Raw genomic sequence first — 22,486 nt, 5'->3', positions numbered from 1 at the left:
CTCACGCTGCCTGGCTATTGGCTCAAATCAGGGCGTGAATTTAACTCACATGTCCCAGACGCATATCAGAACCCCTCAGGCTGAGTGGGGTTGAGCTCTAAAGTAACCGAAAACCACATACGCTGTAATAATATAATAATAATAATAATAATAATAATAATTCCTTATTAAATATTGCTACTTTTTCTGTGTAGTACGAGTACACACCGCGGCGGCTGGCGGGAAGTTTTCTGTAGGGCTGTGCCACATCCAGTCAAATTCAGCAAACATACCAGTATGATTTAACGTTAATGCAAAAATAAATAAATAAAAGTGAATGTATCAAAAAAGGAATTTCTACTTTGCAGTTAAATATTTATTCCAACATAAAATAAAGCAGTAAGTAGCGCCTTGACAAACACATCAGGAGATCTTACCCCCCCCCCCACACACACACAGGCGAATTCAGTATGATATAAACATGTGATAGGAAGTGTTTCTTGAGATGCCCCTATGGGAAACCAGCAGGGAGGCAAAGGTCAGGAGAAGTAAAGAGAAGTGCAGGCAGCGGCGTTAAGCTGCTGTTCAGACACTTGACTGGACAGAAGTATTGAGTCACGTGCTCCGAGGTGTAGAGATAGTAAACAGCCTTGTAAGTATCAGCTGACCTCTAAGTGATTTGTTTTAAAATGTCAACTATGCACATCGCACGAAAACACACACTGGGGCTGAACATGAACACATGAAGCTGTAGTCCCGCTGTCACTATCCGGGACATCAGTTGTTCCATCAGCTGGTCTCATCTGTCCAATAGCACAGTGACACACCTCCACCGCCAACCTGTCATTCTACTAGCGTCCCCCCCCCCGCACATCCTCCAGCTCATCAGCTTTCAGCCTCAGCAGAGTCTGCAGCCGCCACCACCAGTGTCCGGGCTCCACGGGGGGATTTATTCTGCCGCTGCTCCACCACCCAACATCTCTTTAATTAATTAATTAATGATGCATGAATATGTAACCAGCTAACTAGTGACTTTTACTGTTGTAGTTGGTTCAGGTGGAGCTCGTTTTCACAAGGCTACTTTCTGTCCCGTTGGGTAGTTTAACATCATTTACAGGATTAAATGTAGTGGAGGAAAATGTACAATATTCCATCTGAAAGCTAATAAAGTATAAAGAAGAACATTAAAGTCCAGGCAGCTCTATATAAGTGCAGTATTTGAGTAAATGCACTTACATGGGGATTTTTGACAGCAGACAATAACTTGTCATATTATGAAAACTGTTACTAATGACGTTAAGGATGGTTTGTTCACAGCGTGAGGTCACATGCCAGTTGTTAAGTCATATGACAGTCATCTGAGAGTCACCAGAGCTCATTCTGCTATCATTATTAATATCATTATCATTATTATTATTATTTGTTGCTGATGAATCAGACAGCATTTATTCATATTTACTGAAACCGACTGATCATTGGACTTTGACCCCTATGGCAGATGTCATTGTAAGAGAGAGCGATAAAGACTATAACAACTTTGGGGTCAGTTTACTCAAATAACAAATAATAATAATAATAATAAATAAATAAATCTCACCCCAAATGGTATGGTATCAAACCATGCAAAGAGTTTCTTAAATAACCACCCTTGAAACAATATCGTGGAGTTTAAGTAGAATTTCCTTTGTGGTGCTGAAAGTATTCAAAGTGACATTTGCCAGAGTTCATCAGCACCTTGTCTTTCCAGAATCTGCATCCTGCTTACTCTGTATAATCCACAGATCTTGCTGCAACAAATTCTCATTGGAAGTAGTTTATTTTGAATAAATAATCCCAATGAAACTGCAGACCCTTAATTCAATGCTGTGCAAGTAATGAGACTTGGTGGTGGTCCCAACAGGTACAACAGGCCGCATCTGGACATACCCAGTTGTGATGTTGTAGTTCTCCTTCTTAAAAATTCAAGTTACATAAAGAAGTACCGAGAAGTCTGCAGTGATACTGCCCAAGATCATGTATTTGTGGTGTCTGTGTGTGTGTGTGTGTGTGTGTGTGTGTGTTTACCTCAAGCAGATGTTCAGGCATGCAAGCTGAAGGTGCGTGTTTAATTCCTACAGCTAATCCCAGAGTGTGGTCTACTTGAACTAATCAGTGTTGGTTAAATAAGACACAACAGTCGCTGACAAACAAAAGCAAACAGGTACGTCTCTGCAAGACTGCTGTTCACTGCTCATTGCTGCAGTAAAACGCCTGGAGACAGACATTCTGAAGATGATTAATGAGAAAGAAGACAATCGAGGAAGAAATATGCAAAACAGAAATTCAAATGATGGATGTTGAACAGTAGAAATCGCAGCCCATCAAGGGAGCTCAAAGATCTACTAGCCACCCTTAACTGTGACAACGTTTTTCATGGTTCGAACTGAATTATGGAATGTGTAACTTTAATGGCACTGCTGCTGACCTTCTCAGGGTAGATGAAAGAAACAAATAAAGACTGTAATATTTTATTACCACCTGCACAGGTGGAGTCCTTAGTCTTCATTTACTATTCTATTTAGGAGCTGATGGTTTTCCGAGTTCCCTGACTGTAAATTCGGCTTTGTCTAAGGCATAAATCCACAGGTCAAATTTTTAGTTGAGCTAGCGACATGGCTCTAGGGATGAAAAAGTCGGCTGGTTGGCCGGTCCACCACGTCTTCGTCTACATTGAAATATATCGACAAATATTGGATGGATTGCCATTAACTTTGGTTCAGACATTCATGTTCCCCTCAGGATGAACTGTAATAACTTTAGTGATCCCCTCAGTTGGAGTTTTTATTGGCACTCTTTCTGTTCTCAGCTCACATACATGTCTGCTTGAATGAACAGGAGGCCATTTTAACAGATGTAAAGATGTAATTGTGCTGCTTGGTTATGGGGTGATAAACTTTGAAGAATGTGGCTCTGGAAGAACTGTTCAAGTACTCTGTGTGCTGAGGAGAGCGATGCTCCAGGCAAATCGAAGGTGTCAGACTTTATAGTAAAGTAGGTAGTGGTCATTGAGCACAGTCAATCGCCATGATTAAAAAAACTGGGGAAAATATAGCTGCAAGGGTCAATCTGGCGTTAATGTGATATGGACGGAAGAGAAGGGATGCTAATGCTGAGGCCACTGGCTGCTGTATGGAATTTGGTGCAAATTGGATTTTGTGCTGAGAGCAATGTAATTAAGAGCTGGATCTACTAAAAGAAATGCCAATTATTTTGAGTTTGCAGACATTAACAATACTTATTTGTGGTTAGCAGCATGAATTTTCATACTCATATGTACATACAAACATATGTGGGAAAGAAAATCAAATGAGATAAAGAAAAGGGAGGAAAAAAAGAGAGAAATACAATAAAATACGGTCAAAAAGAGCAGTATTATAATAAGAACAAAGAGCAGAGCCAGACAATGTTGATTGCAGTGGCCAGGCTGAGGCCAGTACTCACTTTGAGGTGGCACAGAAATGGATATATTGAGTTGTTTCAGCTTGGCACGGCGCTGCACCTGTTGCATCATGATCCTTATGCAAGATTCCCAATATTTATTCAATGAATTTCTTGCTAAACCAATTTCTACTGTACATATTCACATTACAAGCATTTCTGAGAACTATAAGGTTAATTATTACGATGAACACAACAAACCAACATCCCCGACCCTCAATACCTGCAGCTTCATGAAATCCTTGCCATTTCGCAGCAAAAATAACTGATCATCTTAGCATTTATTTGACTGCAATGTACCAAGTTGTATCAGGGCAAGACTGACCCACTTGTGGGGAAACAGCAAATCAGACTCAGAAACATGTAAACACCAGTGATCCATCCAAAGCTGCTGCTGTGCCATGTGTCGAACATTTGATAGTGCCTCTAGTAAGAAGGAAGTGCTTCTTTTGAATCATTAGCATTTAGACTCCAGAGAATCCAGCTTGACAGGGTTATCTGCATCAGTATAATTGCTGTGTAGGTGGAAATGGTCTATACCTGTTTCAAGAGATCCAGCTTGACTTATTATATCCAATAAGGTTGTTGTTTGGGGAGTAGCCAAAATAGGTTTCTAAAGCCATTTCATCCCACCAGTGGGTGTCATAAACCAATATGGAAAGTTTAGCTGCTGTTGGTCTGTCAGGTCCATATAAAGTACAGTAGGAGAAGAATATGAAGACAATACAAACAGTTAAAGTGACGTTTAATTTGTGCACATACTTTTATGTACATACATGTACAAATCGTGTGATAGTTTTACCTGTACAACAATGCCGTTGATACATTTTAAGCTTCATATGAATAGAAAACATGAAAAGCCTGTAAAACTTGCTGCACTTAGAGCCTTCGCATTATTCACATTCCGACAACAAATACATTGTATTTATATGCACATTTCAATCCAGATGTTGTGTCATATGGATATTTATAACTGGCCTGACATAGTAAGATGTTATATTTTACATGGTAAATAAAACTGTGAAAAATGCTTAACACTATACTGTTGCACTTGTATAGTATGAGCTTCGCTGAGAGGTTTACTGTGCGTACAAATACGCAAAGTGAACCTTATATGCCTGCAGTTGTATGTAATTCAGTGTATGTTAATGCTGTAACTGTAGAGCACTTATCAAAGTCAAATGAATAACTTTTGAATAAGGCCTTTATAGATGATTGGCCTGGATTGTTGCAAAAACAAATTATTATATAATAATTTATAGTGGAAAATGCCTTAACTTTCTATTTTAACTCTTTGATTCTTTGGCAAATCTGCAGTAAACATTTTATTCTTTCCTTTGTCTCAGTAATCAGTCTGGTTTCCGTTACAACTGATCAAATGCAATTCATATGTACAAAAAGTCTGGTGATTTACCCACAAGTTACCCACTTGCCAAATTTTCTGAAACTCCCTTATATTCCCAGAGACTTATTCAAACTCTCAACATTCCCAGTTTGGAGTATACAGTACCTCGCTAAATTGCATGATGTTTTCAGAAATCACCACTGGGAAGACTGCATGGCCGGGTTAACCTGTTATGGGGCCCCAGGGCAAAAAGTTGTTGTTGGGCCCCCGTTGACCCCCTTTCCACACACTCAAACCTCCCACCCACTGTGCAGTGTGTATCTACCCTGTTGTCTCTAAGTTCCCATTAAAGATCCCATGAAATGGGAAATGTTACTTCCTGGCATTTACAGTGGCAACCCCATGCTGAGCGTAAAAAGTCCCATTGATAAAGTGATCACTATTTTTAACAATCACAATTTTCTACATCTGTCTGCCATTCCTGTTTAACCGTATTAACCGCAGCCCACACCAAAACAGTCAAAACAGTCGATTTTGGGGTGAGCTGTCCCTTTAAGGTGTGTCAACCATTTTGAGACAGATTTATTTGGGAATACACACCTTATGAGCACAATATAAACGAATAATGAAGGTCTAGATTTTAACACAGGGCCAAGACCACAAGGCCCAACTTAGTTGATGTTGCACTTGAGTGGTTCACTTTCCGTCAAGTTCCCTAACAAATTTGTAATTAATCAAATTACCACAAACCAACTGACACAAAGTAAACCTGGGGCTTTTTGGGGACCTGGGGACCTGGGCCCTAGGGCAGTTGCCATCTTTGCCCGGTTAGTAATCCAGCATGGAAGAATGTGTTTCTTAATTACTATTTCAGTCTTCCGGGTGTTTTTCTGTATGCACCCATCCATGTTAGGTGGGGATCAGAACTCGCTCTCCTCCAGAATTTCCTCCATGGTCTCCCCGAGCGTTATCTCTCCATCACTACTGGACAGGCTCTTCCTGGTGAGAAAGTCAAGCCCTGTTGTGTCACAGCCCTTCAACCCCTGACCTTTAACCTCTCCTAGTCCAAGCCCCCCAGCTCCTCCATGTACAGCCACCTGAAGCAGGTGCGGATGCGTTGTGGAGGTGCCACCCTCGTCGTAGGAGTCACTCTGCCGGGAGCACTTTGGGCGGTGCCCTCGAGTGCACTTCCACAGGTGCTTGAGGGGCACATCCCGAAAACAGCTCCTGAACTGGAAGTGGTTGGTGAACAGGTAAAGCTGCCAGCGCTTCTTCAGTTCAGCTTGGACCTAAATTCCAGTACAAAGAAAAGAAATAACTGTCATCAGTTAAACCACTACATGTATAAGAGTATACTGTAGGTAAACATCTGGACAACATGGTCACCTAATGAATGTAGTCCAATATTCACTCTCCATTTATCTCTGTTGTGGTCTCCAACTGGCTAAAATATCTAGCTGCTAAATGCTCGCTACTTTTGTCTGTCTGCTGTTTGGTCCTAGGCAAGTAGCATTCATTGGGTTTGTCAGATCTTTTTTTGCTGAAAACAGCTGCAGGCTGCTTTTGGTCTCCACCAACTCCTATATGTTAGTTTCCACCGCTGAACATTTGAGTATTTGTAAAATCGGTCTGTCCTCCTCTCACTGTGCTGTCAGTCTGTCTGGTCCGTAACCAAAACAATGAGCTAAAAGAGGCTAAAAAGCTCTGTAGAGCTGAGGGGTACTGCAGAGTTGGAAAATAATTCTCCTTGGATTTTTCACTATGAATGATAGCTTCACATTACACATAGTTATTTGAACCAATGTTAATATAAAGAATATTACTCGGTTCAAACCAACAGTGACAACAAATCAAGAAATGACATATTCACCTTGTTTTTAAGCTTCCAATTCATGGTATACACTATTATGATTTTGCAACAAAGGTCATCCATGAAAATCACAGTACATAGAGAAGAAGAAACGTACCTCTCCATTAGCAAAACAGTACAACACAGCAACCAAGAATCCCTGAAAAAGGTTACACATTACAAATTATGTTTAATGTGGATTTTAAACAAACTGACTCTTTTCAGGTATGTAATTAACTTTACAGGTGTTACCTGAAACGAGCTGAGGGTGAGGTTGATGAAGTTCTTGGCGTAACGAGTGCTGCCCTCCACACATTCATCTATCAGCACAGTGAAGACCACTTCATGGATTCCCAGCAGAGGAATCAGTACCAGTGTTGCTCTGGCCAAGCTGAAGGGCAAACAGTGGTGCAAAATTACAGACTGTTAGGACACATACAGGAGGGGAAAAGCAATAAAATTTATACTGGCACATGTTCCAAAGAACAAAGGACAAAATAGAGGCGAAAGGAAAGCTTGGTAAATGTATGCATGAGCTTCCCTCCTGTGCTGACATTTATGGTAGAATAAAGAGGCCAGAACTTACGGGGGTGACATTTGAATTTGTGCTGTATATTGGAGCGATTAACATTTAAATGCTAAACCAGGAACCTAGTGTACTGTTTAAAGACACCGCTTAGCTCTCAAGGTCAAACATGTTTCCTGACATTTGGATTTGGAAGCAGTTACATTAGTGAGTCAAGGCAGGGGAAAATACCTGTATCTGTAGTCAGTAAATTTCACCTGATCTGCTTTCAGCTTGGACAGCAGCAGCATCAGAATTTTGATGAAGATGAAGAAAATGACCTGCAAGATTTAAAGGAAATGCATCTAAAAAAACCAGGTGACTTAATAGCTGACAAGATGAAATTTACATGAAAACGTGCGTCTCAGAATGCTTCGGTCACTGAGGAATTAGTCAATTAATCAGTCAATGCTTGTGACTACTACACTATACAACAGCTTCAGTATCACATGCCCTCACAAGACAGAAACCCTTAAATGCAGTATGAAATCAGAGTGAAATTTACTTGATGGCTGGCACCAGAGGACTGAGACTCACAGGCGCAACATGTTGGTCATCAGATTAAATAACTATACTGTGGTTCTTTGAAAGGCTTTCAAGGACTGGTTCAGAAACTTCACTTACCAGCACTGATAAAGTAATCGGGCCCCTTATTATCCACCAGAACCATCTGTTCACAATTGACCAGCATCTTAGGAATGAAAGAGGTTTAAAAAGTCAAGCGGTGGAGAACATTTTAATTCATTTAAGTCATTTATTGTGAAGTGTGTAATGAAACACTCACTCTGTGTTTTCATATAAAATCTTGACCACTGCCCATGGTGTAACAAACAAGACGGGTGTTCCTTAAAAGTAATAAAAGCAAAAGATGCAACATGTTACCATCAATAGAACATTCTTATGAATGAATATAAATGAATTGTAAATGTATAAATTGTGTTTAGTAAAACTGCCATGGACCCTAAAGCTCTGACTAGTTTGTCTATCAAAAGAAGTGGATTATTCTTAAAGCCACTATGTGTAGACATTTTGTATAATTAGAGCATTTTGGAAATTTCTCTGAGGCAAGTTTTTGTTTCTAGAAAAATAAGACAACAATCTATGTGTTGTTTTTAGCCAAGTGATCTCAGTGTTGCTGGGTTGGATTGGTGGTGTGGAGGGCTCTAAATGTTGTAGTGTGCATTGCTGTTTGCCACAGTGGCTTTTTTGATACTACCCCTAGGGGGCACCACAGTTGGAAATTTGATAGACTTTCTAATTCTCTACATGCATTCTATACATTTAATTCATATGTTTGTATTTTCATTTGACAGACTGGAGAAGCAAACACTTGGAAAACTGTGTGGACTAAAAAATATATTAATTGCACAGTTTGTGATATATTTTTCTGATTTCCAACAAATCCCATGAAAGGACCAAAAACCAACAATGTTGGTCTCTCAATATTTTCTGACTTCCCTACTGTGTCTGTGGCTCGCAGCTCCAAGCCTGGCTCACAAATGCGCCTTTAGGAATGGTGCATTTGTTGGGGATTATTTTCAGTGTCGGATTAATCCATATTTGGTGCTCTAGTGAGCATTTGGGGCAACAGGATTGTGTAGGTGGGATTGACTCAAAATAAACTACAGTGTGTGTATCATAGTAATGATGTCACCCAGTGTAACAATGTGGCTCATTGATGTGTTTTGAATAGTTTTTAGGACAACAATGGAGCTCTATGGCACAGAGGAAGAAGATATATCAGACTTACACACAATACTATAACAATATAAGCAGGATCTTTTGTTGACAAGAATAAATACATATAACTTATCCTTTAATATAAATTCAATACTTTTTACTTGGATCAAAACTCAGAAACAATACTTCATTCAGCTGTGTTTGGGAATGAAGCCATATCATTAAGTATCAAACCAATATGCATGATTGCAATGACCCATCATCAACTTTAATGACTGTAGAAATATACTGTGAAAGGCTGAGTCCTTTAAAAACTGTACCCTCACTCTTCCTAATATCTGTGCATGAAAAAACACACACAAAATAATTAATTCACATTTTACCCCATCCTAGCAGGATGTATTTCTTCAGCAGACGTCTCTTGGTCAGCACAGCTGTGAAGAGCAACGTGTGGAGGAAAATGGCCTCCACCAAGAGCCAGAAGTAGTTACAGGCCACAAAGTATTCCATGAACACTTTGGAGAATTTGCACATCAACACTATCTGTTGAGAAAATGTTCAGTTCAATTTTATTTATATAGCGCCAATTCATAACAGAAGTTATCTCATTGCATTTTTCTTACAGAGCAGGTCTAGACCGTACTCTTTATAATATTATTTACAGAGACCCAACAAATCCCACCATGAGCAAGCATTTAGCGACAGTGGCAAGAAAAAACTTCCTTTAAGAGGCAGAAACCTTGGACAGAACCAGACTCAATGGTGGGCGGCCATCTGCCACTGCCATGTTTTGAGAGAGAGAGAGAGAGAGAGAGAGAGAGTGAGAGAGGGGTTTTGGGAAAGGAGGGGTGGGGGTGGGAGAGAGGGAGGCACAATGCAAATACTACCTAGAATTTTTAAAATAGTAGAAATGTAATTGTAGTGTTAATATTAATAAATTAATAATAATAGGAATGACAGCTATAGGAAAAATAATGTCAGTATTAGTAACAGAGCCAATAACAACAACTGTAGTAGCCGTTGTCGAGCAGGAACACGGGGGCAGCAAGTGGCCCATAACCACAGATCCAGACTCTGCAGCTCTGGAGGCATAAATACCTGCTGAAAGCGACAGAAGGAGAGAGGAAAAAAACGAGAAGGCACAGAACTACGAAAGAGAGAAGATGTCGAGTTAGTAACATGCAATAATGGGATAAAAATGCATACAGATGGAGAGTGAGAGAAGGAGAGAGGAAAGAGGTGCATCATGGGAAGTCTCCCGGCAGTCTAGGCCTATAGCTGCATAACTAAGGGATGGTTCAGGGCTCACCTGAGCCAGCCCTAACTATAAGCTTTATCAAAGAGGAAAGTCTTAAGCCTACTCTTAAATGTGGAGATGGTGTCTGCCTCCTGAACCCAAACTGGGACCTGATTCCACAGGAGAGTAGTTTGATAACTGAAGGCTCTGGCTCCCATTCTACTTTTGGAGACTCTAGAAACCACAAGTAACCCTGCATCCTGGTAGCACAGTGTTCTAGTCGGGTAATAAGGTATTATGAAACCTTTAAGCTATGATGGTGCCTGACCATTAAGAGCTTTGAAGGTGAGGAGAAGGATTTTAAATTCTATTCTGGATTTTACAGGGAGCCAGTGCAGAGAAGCTAATATTGGAGAAATATGATCTTTTTTCCTAGTCCTTGTCAGTACACGTGCCGCAGCATTCTGGATCAACTGGAGAGTCTTAAGGGACTTATTCGGGCAGCCTGATAATAAGGAATTGCAATAGTCCAACCTAGATGTAACAAATGCATGCACTAGTTTTTCAGCATAATTTTGAGACAGGATGTGCTTGATTTTTGCAACATTGCGTAGGTGAAAGAAGGCAGTCCTTGAAGTTTGTTTCATGTGGGAGTTAAAGGATAAATCCTGATCAAAGATAACTCCAAGGTTCCTTACGGTGGTGCTGGAGGCCAGGGAAATGCCATCTAGAGTAACAATATCTTTAGATAATGTGTCTCAGAGGTGTTTGGGGCCAAGTACAATAACTTCAGTTTTGTCTGAGTTTAACATTAGAAAATTGCAGGTCATCCAGGTCTTTATGTCCTTAAGGCATGCTTGATGTTTAGCTAACTGGTTAGTTTCATCTGGCTTGATCGATAGATATAATTGGGTATCATCTTCATAACAGTGAAAGTTTATGGAGTGTTTCCTAATAATATTGCCTAGAGGAAGCATATATAAGGTGAATAGAATCGGTCCAAGCACAGAACCTTGTGGAACTCCGTGACTAACTTGGGCGTGCACGGAGGACCGTTAACATGTACAAACTGAGATCAATCTGATAGATAGGATTTAAACTTAGCAGCTTAGTGCAGCTCCTTTAATGCCAATTACATGGTCCAGTTTCTGTAATAGGATGTGATGATCAGTGATCTAACAAGGCAAGTACAGAGACAAGTCCATTGTCTGATGCAATTAAAAGGTCATTTGTAATTTTCACCAGTGCTGTCTCTTTGCTATGATGCACTCTAAATCCTGACTAAAAATCCTCAAATAAACTATTGTTATTTAGAAAGTCACACAACTGATTGGTGATTGCTTTCTCAAGGATCTTAGAGAGAAAGGGAAGGTTAGATATAGGTGTATAGTTGGCTAAAACCCTTGGATCAAGAGTGGGCTTTTTACTTTAAAGGATTGTGGTACATAGCCTATTAATAAAGACAGATTGATCATATCCAGTAAAGAAGTGCTAACTAAGGGTAAAATGTCTTTAAGCAGCCTAGTTGGAATGGGGTCTAAGAGGCAGGTTTATGGTTTAGATGAATTAATCGTCAAAGTTAGTTGAAGAAGGTCGATAGGAGCAAAGCAGACATAATATATATCAGGTTTTACAGTTGTTTCCAAGGTTCCTGTGTTTGAAGATAAGTCGGTACCGGTTGAAGGCAGGACTTGATGAATTTTTTCTCTAATAGTTAAAATTTTATCATTGAAGAAACTCATGAAATCGTTACTGCTGAGGGCTATAGGAATACATGGTTCAATAGAGCTATGACTCTCTGTCAGCCTGGCTACAGTGCTGAAAAGAAACCTGGGGTTGTTTTTATTTTCTTCTATGAATGATGAGTAGTAAGCTGCTCTGGCATTATGAAGGGCTTTCCTATATGTTTTAAGACTATCTTGCCAGACTAAACGAGATTCTTCCAGGTTATTGGAATGGCACTTTCAAGTTTGCGTGATGTTTGCTTTAATTTGCAGGTTTGAGGTTATACCATGGAGCTAACCTTCTTTGTTTTATTATCTTCTTTTTTAGAGGAGTGATAGAATCGAGTGTCATTCGCAGTGAGCCTGCAGAACTATCAACTAGATGGTCAATTTGGGACGGGCTGTGATTTGCATAGGAGTCCTCTGTTATATTTAGACATAACATTGAATTAAATGCAGATGGGATCGCTTCCTTGAATCTATCACAGCAATATCAGATAGACATCTAGAGTAAGAGTTTTTGCCTAATGGCATGTAGTCCAGTTCAAAAGTTATTAAATAATGGTCCGATAAAGAAGGATTCTGTGGAAAGACTATTAAATGTTCAATTTCAATGCCGTATACCAGAACAAGGTCGAGGGTGTGGTTAAAACAGTGAGTGGCTTCATGTACACAAAAGCCAATCAAATCTAATAATGAGATAAACGCAGTACTAAGGCTATCATTTTCAACGTCCAGATGAATATTGAAATCACCTACAATAATTACTTTATCTGTTCTAAGGACTACACTTCATAAAAACTCTGAGAATTCAGATAAAAATTCCGAATAAGGACCAGGAGCGCTGTACACTATAACAAATAGAAGTGGCTGTCGTGTTTTCCAGGTTGGGTGTGAAAGACTAAGAACAAGGCTTTCGAATGAGTTAGAATTTAGTTTAGGTTTAGGGTTGATTAATAGGCTTGAGTCGAAGATGACTGCAACTCCACCTCCTCAGCCGGTGCCTCGAGGAAAGTTAGTTCCTAATGTTAGTTAATATGACTGGGCGGAGTGGATTCATTAACATAACATATTCTTCATGACCCAACCAGGTTTCAGTAAGACAAAATAAGTCAATATGCTACTCTGTTATTAAATCGTTCACTAGTACAGCTTTAGATTACAGAGATCTGATGTTTAAAAGTCCACATTTAATTCTCCTATTTTGTTGTGCTATTTCAGCGTTTTTGTTTAGGTTTTTATGTATAACTCCTCTTCTGTTAACTTTTGGTTTTATTAATTTAAGTGGTCAGGGGGCAGACACTGTCACTAAGGACTATTGGGTGGGTAACTGCTCTGGAAACGCAGAGTAGCGTGTAGGACTGCAACTCTGCCTCCTGGTCTCAACTCTGAGTTTTCATGGTTTAGGTCTACTAATAAACTCGGCCAGATTTCTGGATATGAGAGCTGCTCCATCCAAAGTGGGATAAATGCCGTAATCCTAATCAGACCAGGTCTTCCCCAAAAAGTCTGCCAATTATCTACAAAGCCCACATCGTTTGCTGGACACCACCTCGACAGCCAGCGGCGGAATGAAGACATGTGGCTAAACATGTCATCACTGGTCAGGTTTGGCAGAGGCCCAGAGAAAACTACGGAGTCCGACATTGTCTTTGCATATGTACACACCGACTCAACATTAACTTTAGTGACCTCCGATTGGCGTAATGGGGAGTCATTACCACCGACGTGAATAACAGTCTTACTGTATTTATGTTTATCCTTAGCCAGCAATTTTAAATAGGATTCAATGTCGCCCGCTCTGGCCCCAGGAATACATTTGACTATGGTCGCTGGTGTTGCTAACTTCACGTTTCTCAAAATGGAGCTGCCAATAATCAGAGTTGGTTTCTCAGCGGTTGTGTTGCTGAGTGGGGAGAACTTGTTAGAAATGTGAACAGGTTGGTGGTAAACCTTGGGCTTCTGCTTAGGGCTATGCTTCCTTTGAACAGTCCCCCAGCCTCCCTGGTTTCGGCTAACAGGAGCTACCTCTGGTCGGTCCGCACCGACTACTGGGGGCTGGCTAACTACAGCAGCTAATGATTGAGTTCCCATGGTGCGGAACCGCGTTTCCAATTCACTAAGCCTTGCCTCCAATGCTACAAATGAACTACATTTATTACATGTACCATCATCACTAAAGGAGGCAGAGGAATAGCTAAACATTTGACACACTGAACAAGAGAGAGCAGGAGAGGGACAGAGTGAAGCCATTGCTAGCTGCTTAGCTAAAGTACGGTAAAAAGCAAAAATGAATAGCGTGTAAACTGTGGGATTAGCGAGAAAGTCGTTAAAAGAAGGCGAGAGCTATGAGTGCTTGAGCAGAACTAGTGTATGTTTAAATGTATAGCAGATAGTTAGTCACTATAATGAAGAATTGAACAAAATTAATTGTGATGAGCTAGAGCAGCAGAAATACACTACTAGTAAAACACCGGTGACCGGAAATGAGACAATACGCTTACCGCAGCACGTCAGCAGGTCAATCAGTGATCAGTATTGGCATTGATACAAGCAAACATAACATCAGTAGCATTAAACTACCAATCTACTAACAAAAATGTTAAATTAGAGTTGCAAATAGTTCTGATTCGCACTGCTTTTATTAATTCACAGGTGCTGCTTATATGTGAATAATAAGGCAATATTTTTTTATACCGCAGAGTTTGAGTAGGAGTTCCATCCATGGTCGTCCTTGGGTAGGTTGGAATACATGATGTATAATACGATTTCCTTAGAAATGACAGCCATGGCTCTCAGGATGAATGACACAAAGAGATTCATGTGGATGTAGTTCCTGGTACAGTGGAGCTTCCTGGTAAGCAGATAAAGGAACGAAATGAAGAAGGCATTGATCCACACTTCCTGTGCAACTGTAAAAGCATTACTGCGGGCATATGTCATGACATAAGAGGGAATGAGAAATGATCAAGCTACATGCAACTAGATGGAAATGCTTCCTGATTTTTTAATGTCATTTGTAATAATTGATCATCCTCATAGTCTTGTAAATATCTCCTCCTCTTCGATCATGCTATAAATCAAACTTATTTTCCATTGCACGTCAAGCCACCACAAATAGTAAAAAACAAACTCAAGCCATTCATTTACCACAGGACCAGTTGGATAGCTTAGCCGCTAAACTTTTGGAGTGTATGCTGCCAGTTAGGCACTACAGATAATCTGGCAATCTCATCACCTGACTGCTTGTATTTGTTGCTCCGTCTGACTTTGTTACCACCATTTTCTCAGATCTCAGCAATTACTTTGGTGAGTACAATGTTATCATAACTGAGAGAAATGATGGCCAAAGCTACGAAAATAAGACACAAGTTGTAATGAACCAAAATTATCCTTTATCTGCCCTTTCTCCACACAAAATGTACACTTTTGTCTGCATGACCATCAGAAACCCCTCTACCCCCGGCCACTGACCTCAACATGCCCATCAGGAGAGTGGCCAGTGTGAGAGAGGACAGGGACAGGGAATAGCCAATGACAGAGATGAGTCTGAGGGCTGTCTGGCGAAGCATTTCGTCCTCCTGGACACACACACATACAAGGACATTGATGGCGGGAACACTACACCTCATCAGATATTTCTAATTGAGAGAGCTACCCTTAATGGCTAATGGTAGATGAGAAACCACAAATCACCAAACATACACCTGGTTTTTCAGCTCCAACACTTAGGGGGGCAGAAACTATGTCTCCTCCTTACCTTGTCTTTGAAGTAATGGTCCTCCTTACATTCTGAGTCTTCCCTCCAGGGATCGGAGGAATTCTCCCTCTGTCGCCATCTCCCATTTTCTAAGCATTCTCGGTGTGCCTTCCTGGAGCTGTCTGCAGGTAAGTGAAACACACTGATATGCATGGTTTCTTCTGTCAATGCAGTCAGAGGAGAGGCTGACTGACTGGGCAGTTAATCATTTTAACCTGTGCTGGGAAGTTGTTTTTTTATTTGCATTATTATACAGTTAAATCCCAAATTGGTTGGGTATGGATGGGTCAATAATCATAAATATAAAATATAAAATTGACAATAAGATATTAAAGAATATAACAATATATAAGATAATAATAAAGAATATGTACAATATGACTTATTTAAATTACAGTTTGTGCAGGGATGTGCAAAATATTTACATGGGAATGTGCAGAAGTTTACATTATGAGTATACTGTACTATACGGGGGGCATGAGTATCAGTGTCAGTGGGGGTCCCGGGCCTTGTTGATGAGGGGAGGAGGGGAGGGCTTGTGTTCAGGGTGGGAGGGGTCGGCCACAATATTTCCTGCTCCCCTCAGGGTCCTGGAGGCGTACAGGTCCTGGAGGAAAGGTTGATTGCAGCCAATCACTTTCTCTGCGGAGCGAATGATACGCTGCAGTCTGCCCTTGTCCTTGGCAGTGGCAGCAGCGGATGGTGATGTAGGAGGTGAGGATGGACTCGATGATGGCGGTGTAGAAGAGTCTTTGGCAGGTTGAATTTCTTCAGCTGCCGCAGGAAGTACACAGGACGACATGAGAGTCACACAGGGTGATGGGGGCGGGTGAGGCTGGGTTCTTCGTGTAATCCACAACCATCTCCACTGTCTTTAGAGTGTTGAGCTCCAAGTTGTTCTGACTGCACCAGGTCACTAGGTGGTCAATCTCCCACCTGTAGGCAGACTCATCTCCATCAGAGATGAGCCCAATGAGGGTGGTGTCATCTGCAAACTTCAGGAGCTTGACGGCTGGTGACTGGAGGTGCAGCTGTTGGGAGGGGGAAAGAACGCAGCCTTGGGGGGAACCGATGCTGATGGTCTAGGAGTCAGAGACATGTTTCCCCAGCTTCATTTGCTGCCTCCTGTCGGACAGGAAGTCTATGATCCACCTGCAGGTGGAGTCAGTCACACTTAGCTGGGAGAGTTTGTCCTGCAGCAGAGCCGGGATGATGGTGTTGAAAAAACTTCATTGTGATATTAAATCATTTGGCTAGACTCACCAATGTTAGATTTTTTGTTGCCTCTGTCTTTGTTTCTATATCTTGGAAGGACAGCCAGCAGAGTATGTGGTTTTGGTTTACTGAAGTCATTCCATCATTTAAAATAATTTGCCAATCACTACCATTTGGGAGTGTTATCATTTAGCCAAGCTTGCAGCTCTATGAGGCAATGCTTTGAGCACTACAAAGCACAGAGCTAAATGCTAACGTCAGTATGCTAACATGCATGTTGAGATATTTCAGTCTGGACAAAAGCAGTGGATCTACCAACCTATTGACATTGCCATCCCTAGAGCCTAGCGTGACTAAAAACTAATCATAGACAGCAGATTAGATTGTGTTCTTCCCAATAGTTGCAGTTGGCATGGCTAATTGCAGACTACTGCTTCACATTTATAGTACGACTGTGAAATTAACTGCACTGTTAAACATTTGGTCCTGTGACAAGCTCGTACAGCAGTCTGTCAATTCATTAATTTCAAGAGAATCGCAAGACAAAGACATTCTGAATAGTACAGTACAAGGGGCCATTCGTGTAATATGGTAAACACTAATTTTATTTTTAATTTGTGGCCTCATACATTAGTTGTGTTTGAAGTGGGAAGTGGCAATATGTAACATTACCCACGCTGATCCATGGTAAGTAAGAAGGACAGGGGGCCGACACATTCCCAGGAGATGAATGGGGCCAACACACAAACATGTCAAACGTTCCTTTACAATAGATCCCTGTAAAACAAGAATAATCAGGATGTCATAGGTAACAACAATCAAAATAATTAACATTAGAGCACTTGACAGGGGGCTCACCAGTTTCTGAGAGTGTGCTTGTTGTCAGAGTTCTGTTGCAGTTTTCCCAGTATTCAGTTCGTTTAGCTATCAGACTTTCAAGGACTGAGCCTGTTACCTGCATTTTGATTTAAAAACAAGGAAGAAGTGAGAGAAAAGTTATTATTTGAATAATCTGAAAAGTTACATTTAAGACAATGCTGGTATTAAAGTGTACGTAAAAGATTACTATCAAATTGATCCTACAAAACAGTGATAATTTGATTAATAATTTAACTTTTCATTTCCTCCCCAAAAATGTATATGTAGCACTATGAAATACGGCTCTTCACACTGTACAAATATTAAGTTGCTTCAACATAAAAAAAATGTGAGAGGCTGCCTTAAAGCTGCATTGATAATGTTTTAGCCACTTGGGGGCAGTGGAAGAAACTGTAAACACAACACTGACATATTATCACCTTATAAAGCAGTTACAGTGAACAGTTGCCTATTTTCACATCCAGCAGACATAGAGCAACATTAGCATTTATTTAAAGTTGTGTTTCTGCTCACCCCACAAATGTCAGTCAAATATTCACTCTCCTTTGGTCACCACTGACTCCACCAACTAGTCGCTAATTTTGTCTGCTGTTTGGTGCTGGACAGGTAGGATACAGTGGGTTTATCAAATATTTTTCACTAAAAATAGCTGCCTGCAGTGGCTGGAAACCAGACTGATGAGAGAGGAGTTTGCTAGCCAAGAAAACAGTGAGTCAAAGGAACCAAAACAATGAGCTGTGAGATGCTTAAACACTGCGTAGAGCTGAGAACTGCAGTGCTGGGTAATAATTCGCTGTGGAAACAAAAAATAAAAGCGACTCCTTTACTACTTTACTATAGTATTTTGATTCGTTATTTATAGGCGCGAGAGAGAGGTCAGGCATCAGAGAGGCAGCCTGTAGACCCAGAATATTATTATCTGTATATGTGGTGGATTAAGGATTTATTTCGACCAAACCTGAGTTGGTGATTGTTGGAACAGTTTAAAGACTAGCCAAGACGGTTTTGGTGAGTTTTATTTTGTTTCAGTCGAGTTAAATGAAGTGTGTTTTACGATGTAATAGTTTTATGAAAGAGAGAAACATGAATTCAGAAGTGGTACTGTTGTATTTTTCTGTTTGATAAGGAAAATACATGTAAGAATATTTCATTTGATATTTTGTGTCATCTCCCAGCTGGAACTGCTTGAGCTGTACTACCAGAATATCGCCTCTCAAGGCAAAAGTGATATTACAACAGAGGACGGGCCGGGGCTAGCAGGTTAGCATGCTAATTTCAGTAGATATCTCTGTAACACAAAACATAGATGTCTTTGACATGATGTCAGCACTGTTACTTCTCCACATTCAATCATTCATTAATAATAATAATCTGTTAGTTAATTTTTTTTAAATGTTTTCTTCTGAGATTTTGGCCACATCTTACATATTGCCCCTTTAGGAAATCAGGTTTAATCAGTGACAGTTTTGATGTTTTGTCCAGAATTGCTAATTAGGCTTGACCTCCTAATCATTACATGATTGCCTTGGAAAGAAAGAGTATGGGGTGTTCCTGTCTTCATAGAGTACACGTACATGTGAGTCATTTGAGACGCATGTATGAAAAGACACTGAAAAGGCCTCCATTGAAATGAAAGGGACTTTAAACCCAAGTACAATACATTTTGGGAACTGTGCTAATAAGTTAACAATGTTTCTAAACAGCTTAATTTGATGACAGTCTTATCTATATATAATTGATTTAATGATATACAATGATTGATTGAATTAAATTAATTATACGTTTTTACCGTGCGTTTACTCACCAACCCATGTCACTGTATCTGCAGCCTCTGAAATGATGTGGTGAGCAGTGGATGTTGCAGTATTTGTATTTACCCACTTGGTGGGAGTATTTAATAAGGACCACCTTCACTTACCAAGGGGACGTTTTCACCTGTGTGTAATCTGTAATTGATAGAGGCAATTTTTCTGCCTCGCTTTCAGCATTAGCGTCATGCCTGCAGCAATGCAAACACACAGTCGCTCTATTTATTCTTGATGTTTAAATGATTTGAACAGTCTGTGGGTTTGTCCCTGACTAAAGGTTATTGTATTTGACAGCTATCATATTAATTAATGCTCAGTCATGAATTATGATTCTTCCTTAATTTGTTGCTGTCATTAGTGAGACAAATTAGCATTTCCTTTATTTGAGAAGAAAACTGTAGACCACAGCTGCCATCTCTATCAATTCATAATTCAGTGTCAGGGCTGAGGACAGTAGCTTTCCTATCTCGGCCAAACAGTCCCAATCTTCACACCCCAGTGAGAAAGTAGCTGAACTCTGCAACCTCTTTGTGTCCGTTTGTCTGCCCGGTGGCTCATCTGCCACCTATGCCACAAAGATTTCTCATGTCAGCTGGCTGACAGAGGACATTTCAATTTCATTTTTAAGGCTGGTCTTGTCAAGACCCTGTCCAGAACGGTATCACCAATGAAGGAAAGACAAGAGCTGCTGTCTCCCTGTCTTCTCTGTTGTCTCCCATGAGACTAAACCTGTTTCAAATCCAGCTGCTGACGTAACTCCCTTGATAATTCACTGCATTATAATGCTGAAAATGAAAGTGAATTTGCACAAAACTTAAGTGCTCTCTGATCTTATTTGTCTTATATTTTAAGTGTTTCTCTGTGTTCTTCTTTCGCTTAAGAAAAACATCCCTCTCATTTGATTTCCAAAACAGATACCAAGTTGTTTTTCAAGCATGTCACTAAACTCTGATTTTCAGACAATGATTACAGAAGTAGATGCTGCAGAACATGCATATGAGCAGTAGCCCAAACTCCATATGAAAAAAGCCTAAGATAAAAAGAATCCGCTACATGCTGTATTTTTTCATTCTGCCGCAGTCAACTGTCAGCAGGGTCTTTGCTGTGTTGCTGTGTGTCATGAGAAATACGCCATGTTATATTGCCTCATACAGCAATTCAGATGCAGAATTGTTTTGTTGAGCCAAGTTCTGTTGAAAACACATTTATTTAAAATTAAATGTTAAAGATTTAGGGACTTTTGACCACGTGGCACAAGTCAGTTTCATTGTGACTCGCTGTAAAGTCCAAAACTAAGTAAAGCTAAGACTTGAATGTAAGTTCATTGAAAGGCCTAATGTGTGTGTGCATGCATGTGTATGTCAAGTATTAATTTACCTGGTGGTTGAAGATAACAAAGAAGAGTGAGAGCAGGAATGTGTTTCCTGCTGTGGTCCGGGTCCTCTTGTGCCAGGTTGGAAGCTGGGTTGGCATGGTGCTGTGTGTTTGCATTGAAAGCAGGTGGTTTCTGGTTTCTCAGCTGGTTTGCCACCTCATACCTCACCCCTGCACTCTCACGGCTCTGAAGTCATCCTCGTTTTAACTCCTTACGCCCACTCAGCACGGCTCCCCTCGCCTTGCCACACCAGGTACAGTTGATTTGAACTTAATCTCCTCGCAGGTAGCTCCAGAAAGCTTTTTTCAGAATGTGTTGGATGAATTTAGAGGATGATTTGCAAGAACTGTAATTGTTCTTCTCCCATTTGAGATGCTGTTATCCCACAGTTTCCCTAATTTTCCTCAAAATCCTCTTGATCTTTTCCAACAATTTTCCAAGAATCCAAGCTACTTTATGGTTCTTTCAATGAACTGATCTTTGACTTGTCAAAAAAGTTACCTCCTAATGATAGATTTGATTTGGAGGATTATCCTAGGTGAAGAAGTCCTCGGCTGCAGTTCCAGTCCTCCTGTCCATGAAGACCTCTCTGTGAAGGAGGTGGAGCTGTCTGTTCTCCCTAGATGCAGCGCAACTGAGAGCGCCTGCGGATCCTCATCGACAGATCGCCTCTCCCACCCTGTCCTCCCCTAACCAATCAAGATAAGGCCCAGGGAGAGCCGGCTACATAACTCACTTTGTTGTCCAGGAAAACTGATCACACAGGAACAAATGAGCACATTGACCAGGTCTAATGTACCAAAAGCCATTATGAGCACATACACACACTTAATACAAGCACATACATTAAAAATCCTAATACATGCAAACACACACCAGCAAATAACACCTGTACTGTAGACAGAGAGGGAAGGCACTGATCCCTGCCTTCTATTTAGCTATCTCACACAGTAACTGGGCATCACCCAGGATTTCTGACACTAATGGGGATCTAGTGTAAACTAACCAAGCCAAACACAGGCAAGCAAATGGGAGAGCAGGGAGCCAAAGCTGCCTACAAAAGCCTCAGGCCTGCATGACGCCTGTCTAACTACATGTTTCAGGAAAATGTTTTTTAATCCAAACGTAGGTTAGCAAGGAATGGGAAGTTTTTTTATCGAACACAAATAAAATTACAAATTGACATTTAAGTTTATTTTACACAATAAAAGTAGTTTTTTCATTTATTAGTTATTAAAGCTGCATGAATTGATTTTTTAGGGTAGTTAGGGGCAAGCTAAAAACATCTGACACGTCTGAAGTTGTTTTGGTTTGTTGTGTTTCTTGACCCCTGATGAATTTAAGTCCAATATTTAACTCTGTTTTGGAACTCCTGTGAAAAATATCTGGTTTTATCACTGAAACCAGCTGTGAAACTGATTGATGAGGGTTAAGTTTTCTATCTGGAAATCTAGGAAAACTAGGATAAATAATTATTAGTAGGATTATTAGTAGGGTTATCATTACAAGCAACATACTTCACATTACACATTGCCATTTGATTCAATGTTAATATAAAAATACTGATTAATACAGCTTTAAGTCACAGGGCAT

At 40.4% G+C, this 22,486-nt stretch overlaps 1 protein-coding gene across 2 annotated transcripts; it reads right to left on the bottom strand.

Annotated features, from left to right (window-relative positions):
* Nucleotides 1–4,184: 4,184 nt before the first annotated feature.
* On the bottom strand, nt 4,185–21,892 carry LOC122867889 (glucagon-like peptide 2 receptor). Of its 2 annotated transcripts, XM_044179311.1 has the most exons (13): nt 20,896–21,833; nt 17,690–17,786; nt 17,504–17,608; nt 15,617–15,738; nt 15,331–15,437; nt 14,554–14,710; nt 9,279–9,438; nt 8,000–8,060; nt 7,840–7,906; nt 7,408–7,496; nt 6,903–7,041; nt 6,769–6,810; nt 4,185–6,090 (listed from the first exon to the last, which is right to left on the bottom strand). In XM_044179311.1, the coding sequence occupies exons 1-13, from the start codon at nt 21,007–21,009 to the stop codon at nt 5,722–5,724; spliced, it is 1,629 nt and encodes a 542-aa protein (XP_044035246.1). In that variant the 5' UTR covers nt 21,010–21,833; the 3' UTR covers nt 4,185–5,721. The 2 variants fall into 2 exon arrangements, with proteins under 2 accessions (XP_044035246.1, XP_044035247.1); XM_044179312.1 differs by lacking the exon at nt 6,769–6,810 and having other exon boundaries at nt 20,896–21,892.
* Between the last annotated feature and the right edge of the window lie 594 nt (nt 21,893–22,486).

Source organism: Siniperca chuatsi, linkage group LG20 (genome assembly GCF_020085105.1).
Source record: "Siniperca chuatsi isolate FFG_IHB_CAS linkage group LG20, ASM2008510v1, whole genome shotgun sequence".
NCBI classification, from domain to species: Eukaryota; Metazoa; Chordata; class Actinopteri; order Centrarchiformes; family Sinipercidae; genus Siniperca; species Siniperca chuatsi.
The sequence above is the reverse complement of the archived record's forward strand: the minus strand, read 5'-3'. Positions and strand labels throughout refer to the sequence as shown.

Bases quoted from the DNA above. Each gene is read 5' to 3' on its own strand.
- LOC122867889 (XM_044179311.1), bottom strand. From the start codon at position 21,009: ATGCAAACACACAGCACCATGCCAACCCAGCTTCCAACCTGGCACAAG. The intron at 9,439-14,553 runs GTATAAAAAAAT...TTTTCTCAACAG, and splicing joins ACTCCTACTCAAACTCTGCG to ATAGTGTTGATGTGCAAATT. The intron at 7,907-7,999 runs GTGAGTGTTTCA...TTCATTCCTAAG, and splicing joins ATTTTATATGAAAACACAGA to ATGCTGGTCAATTGTGAACA.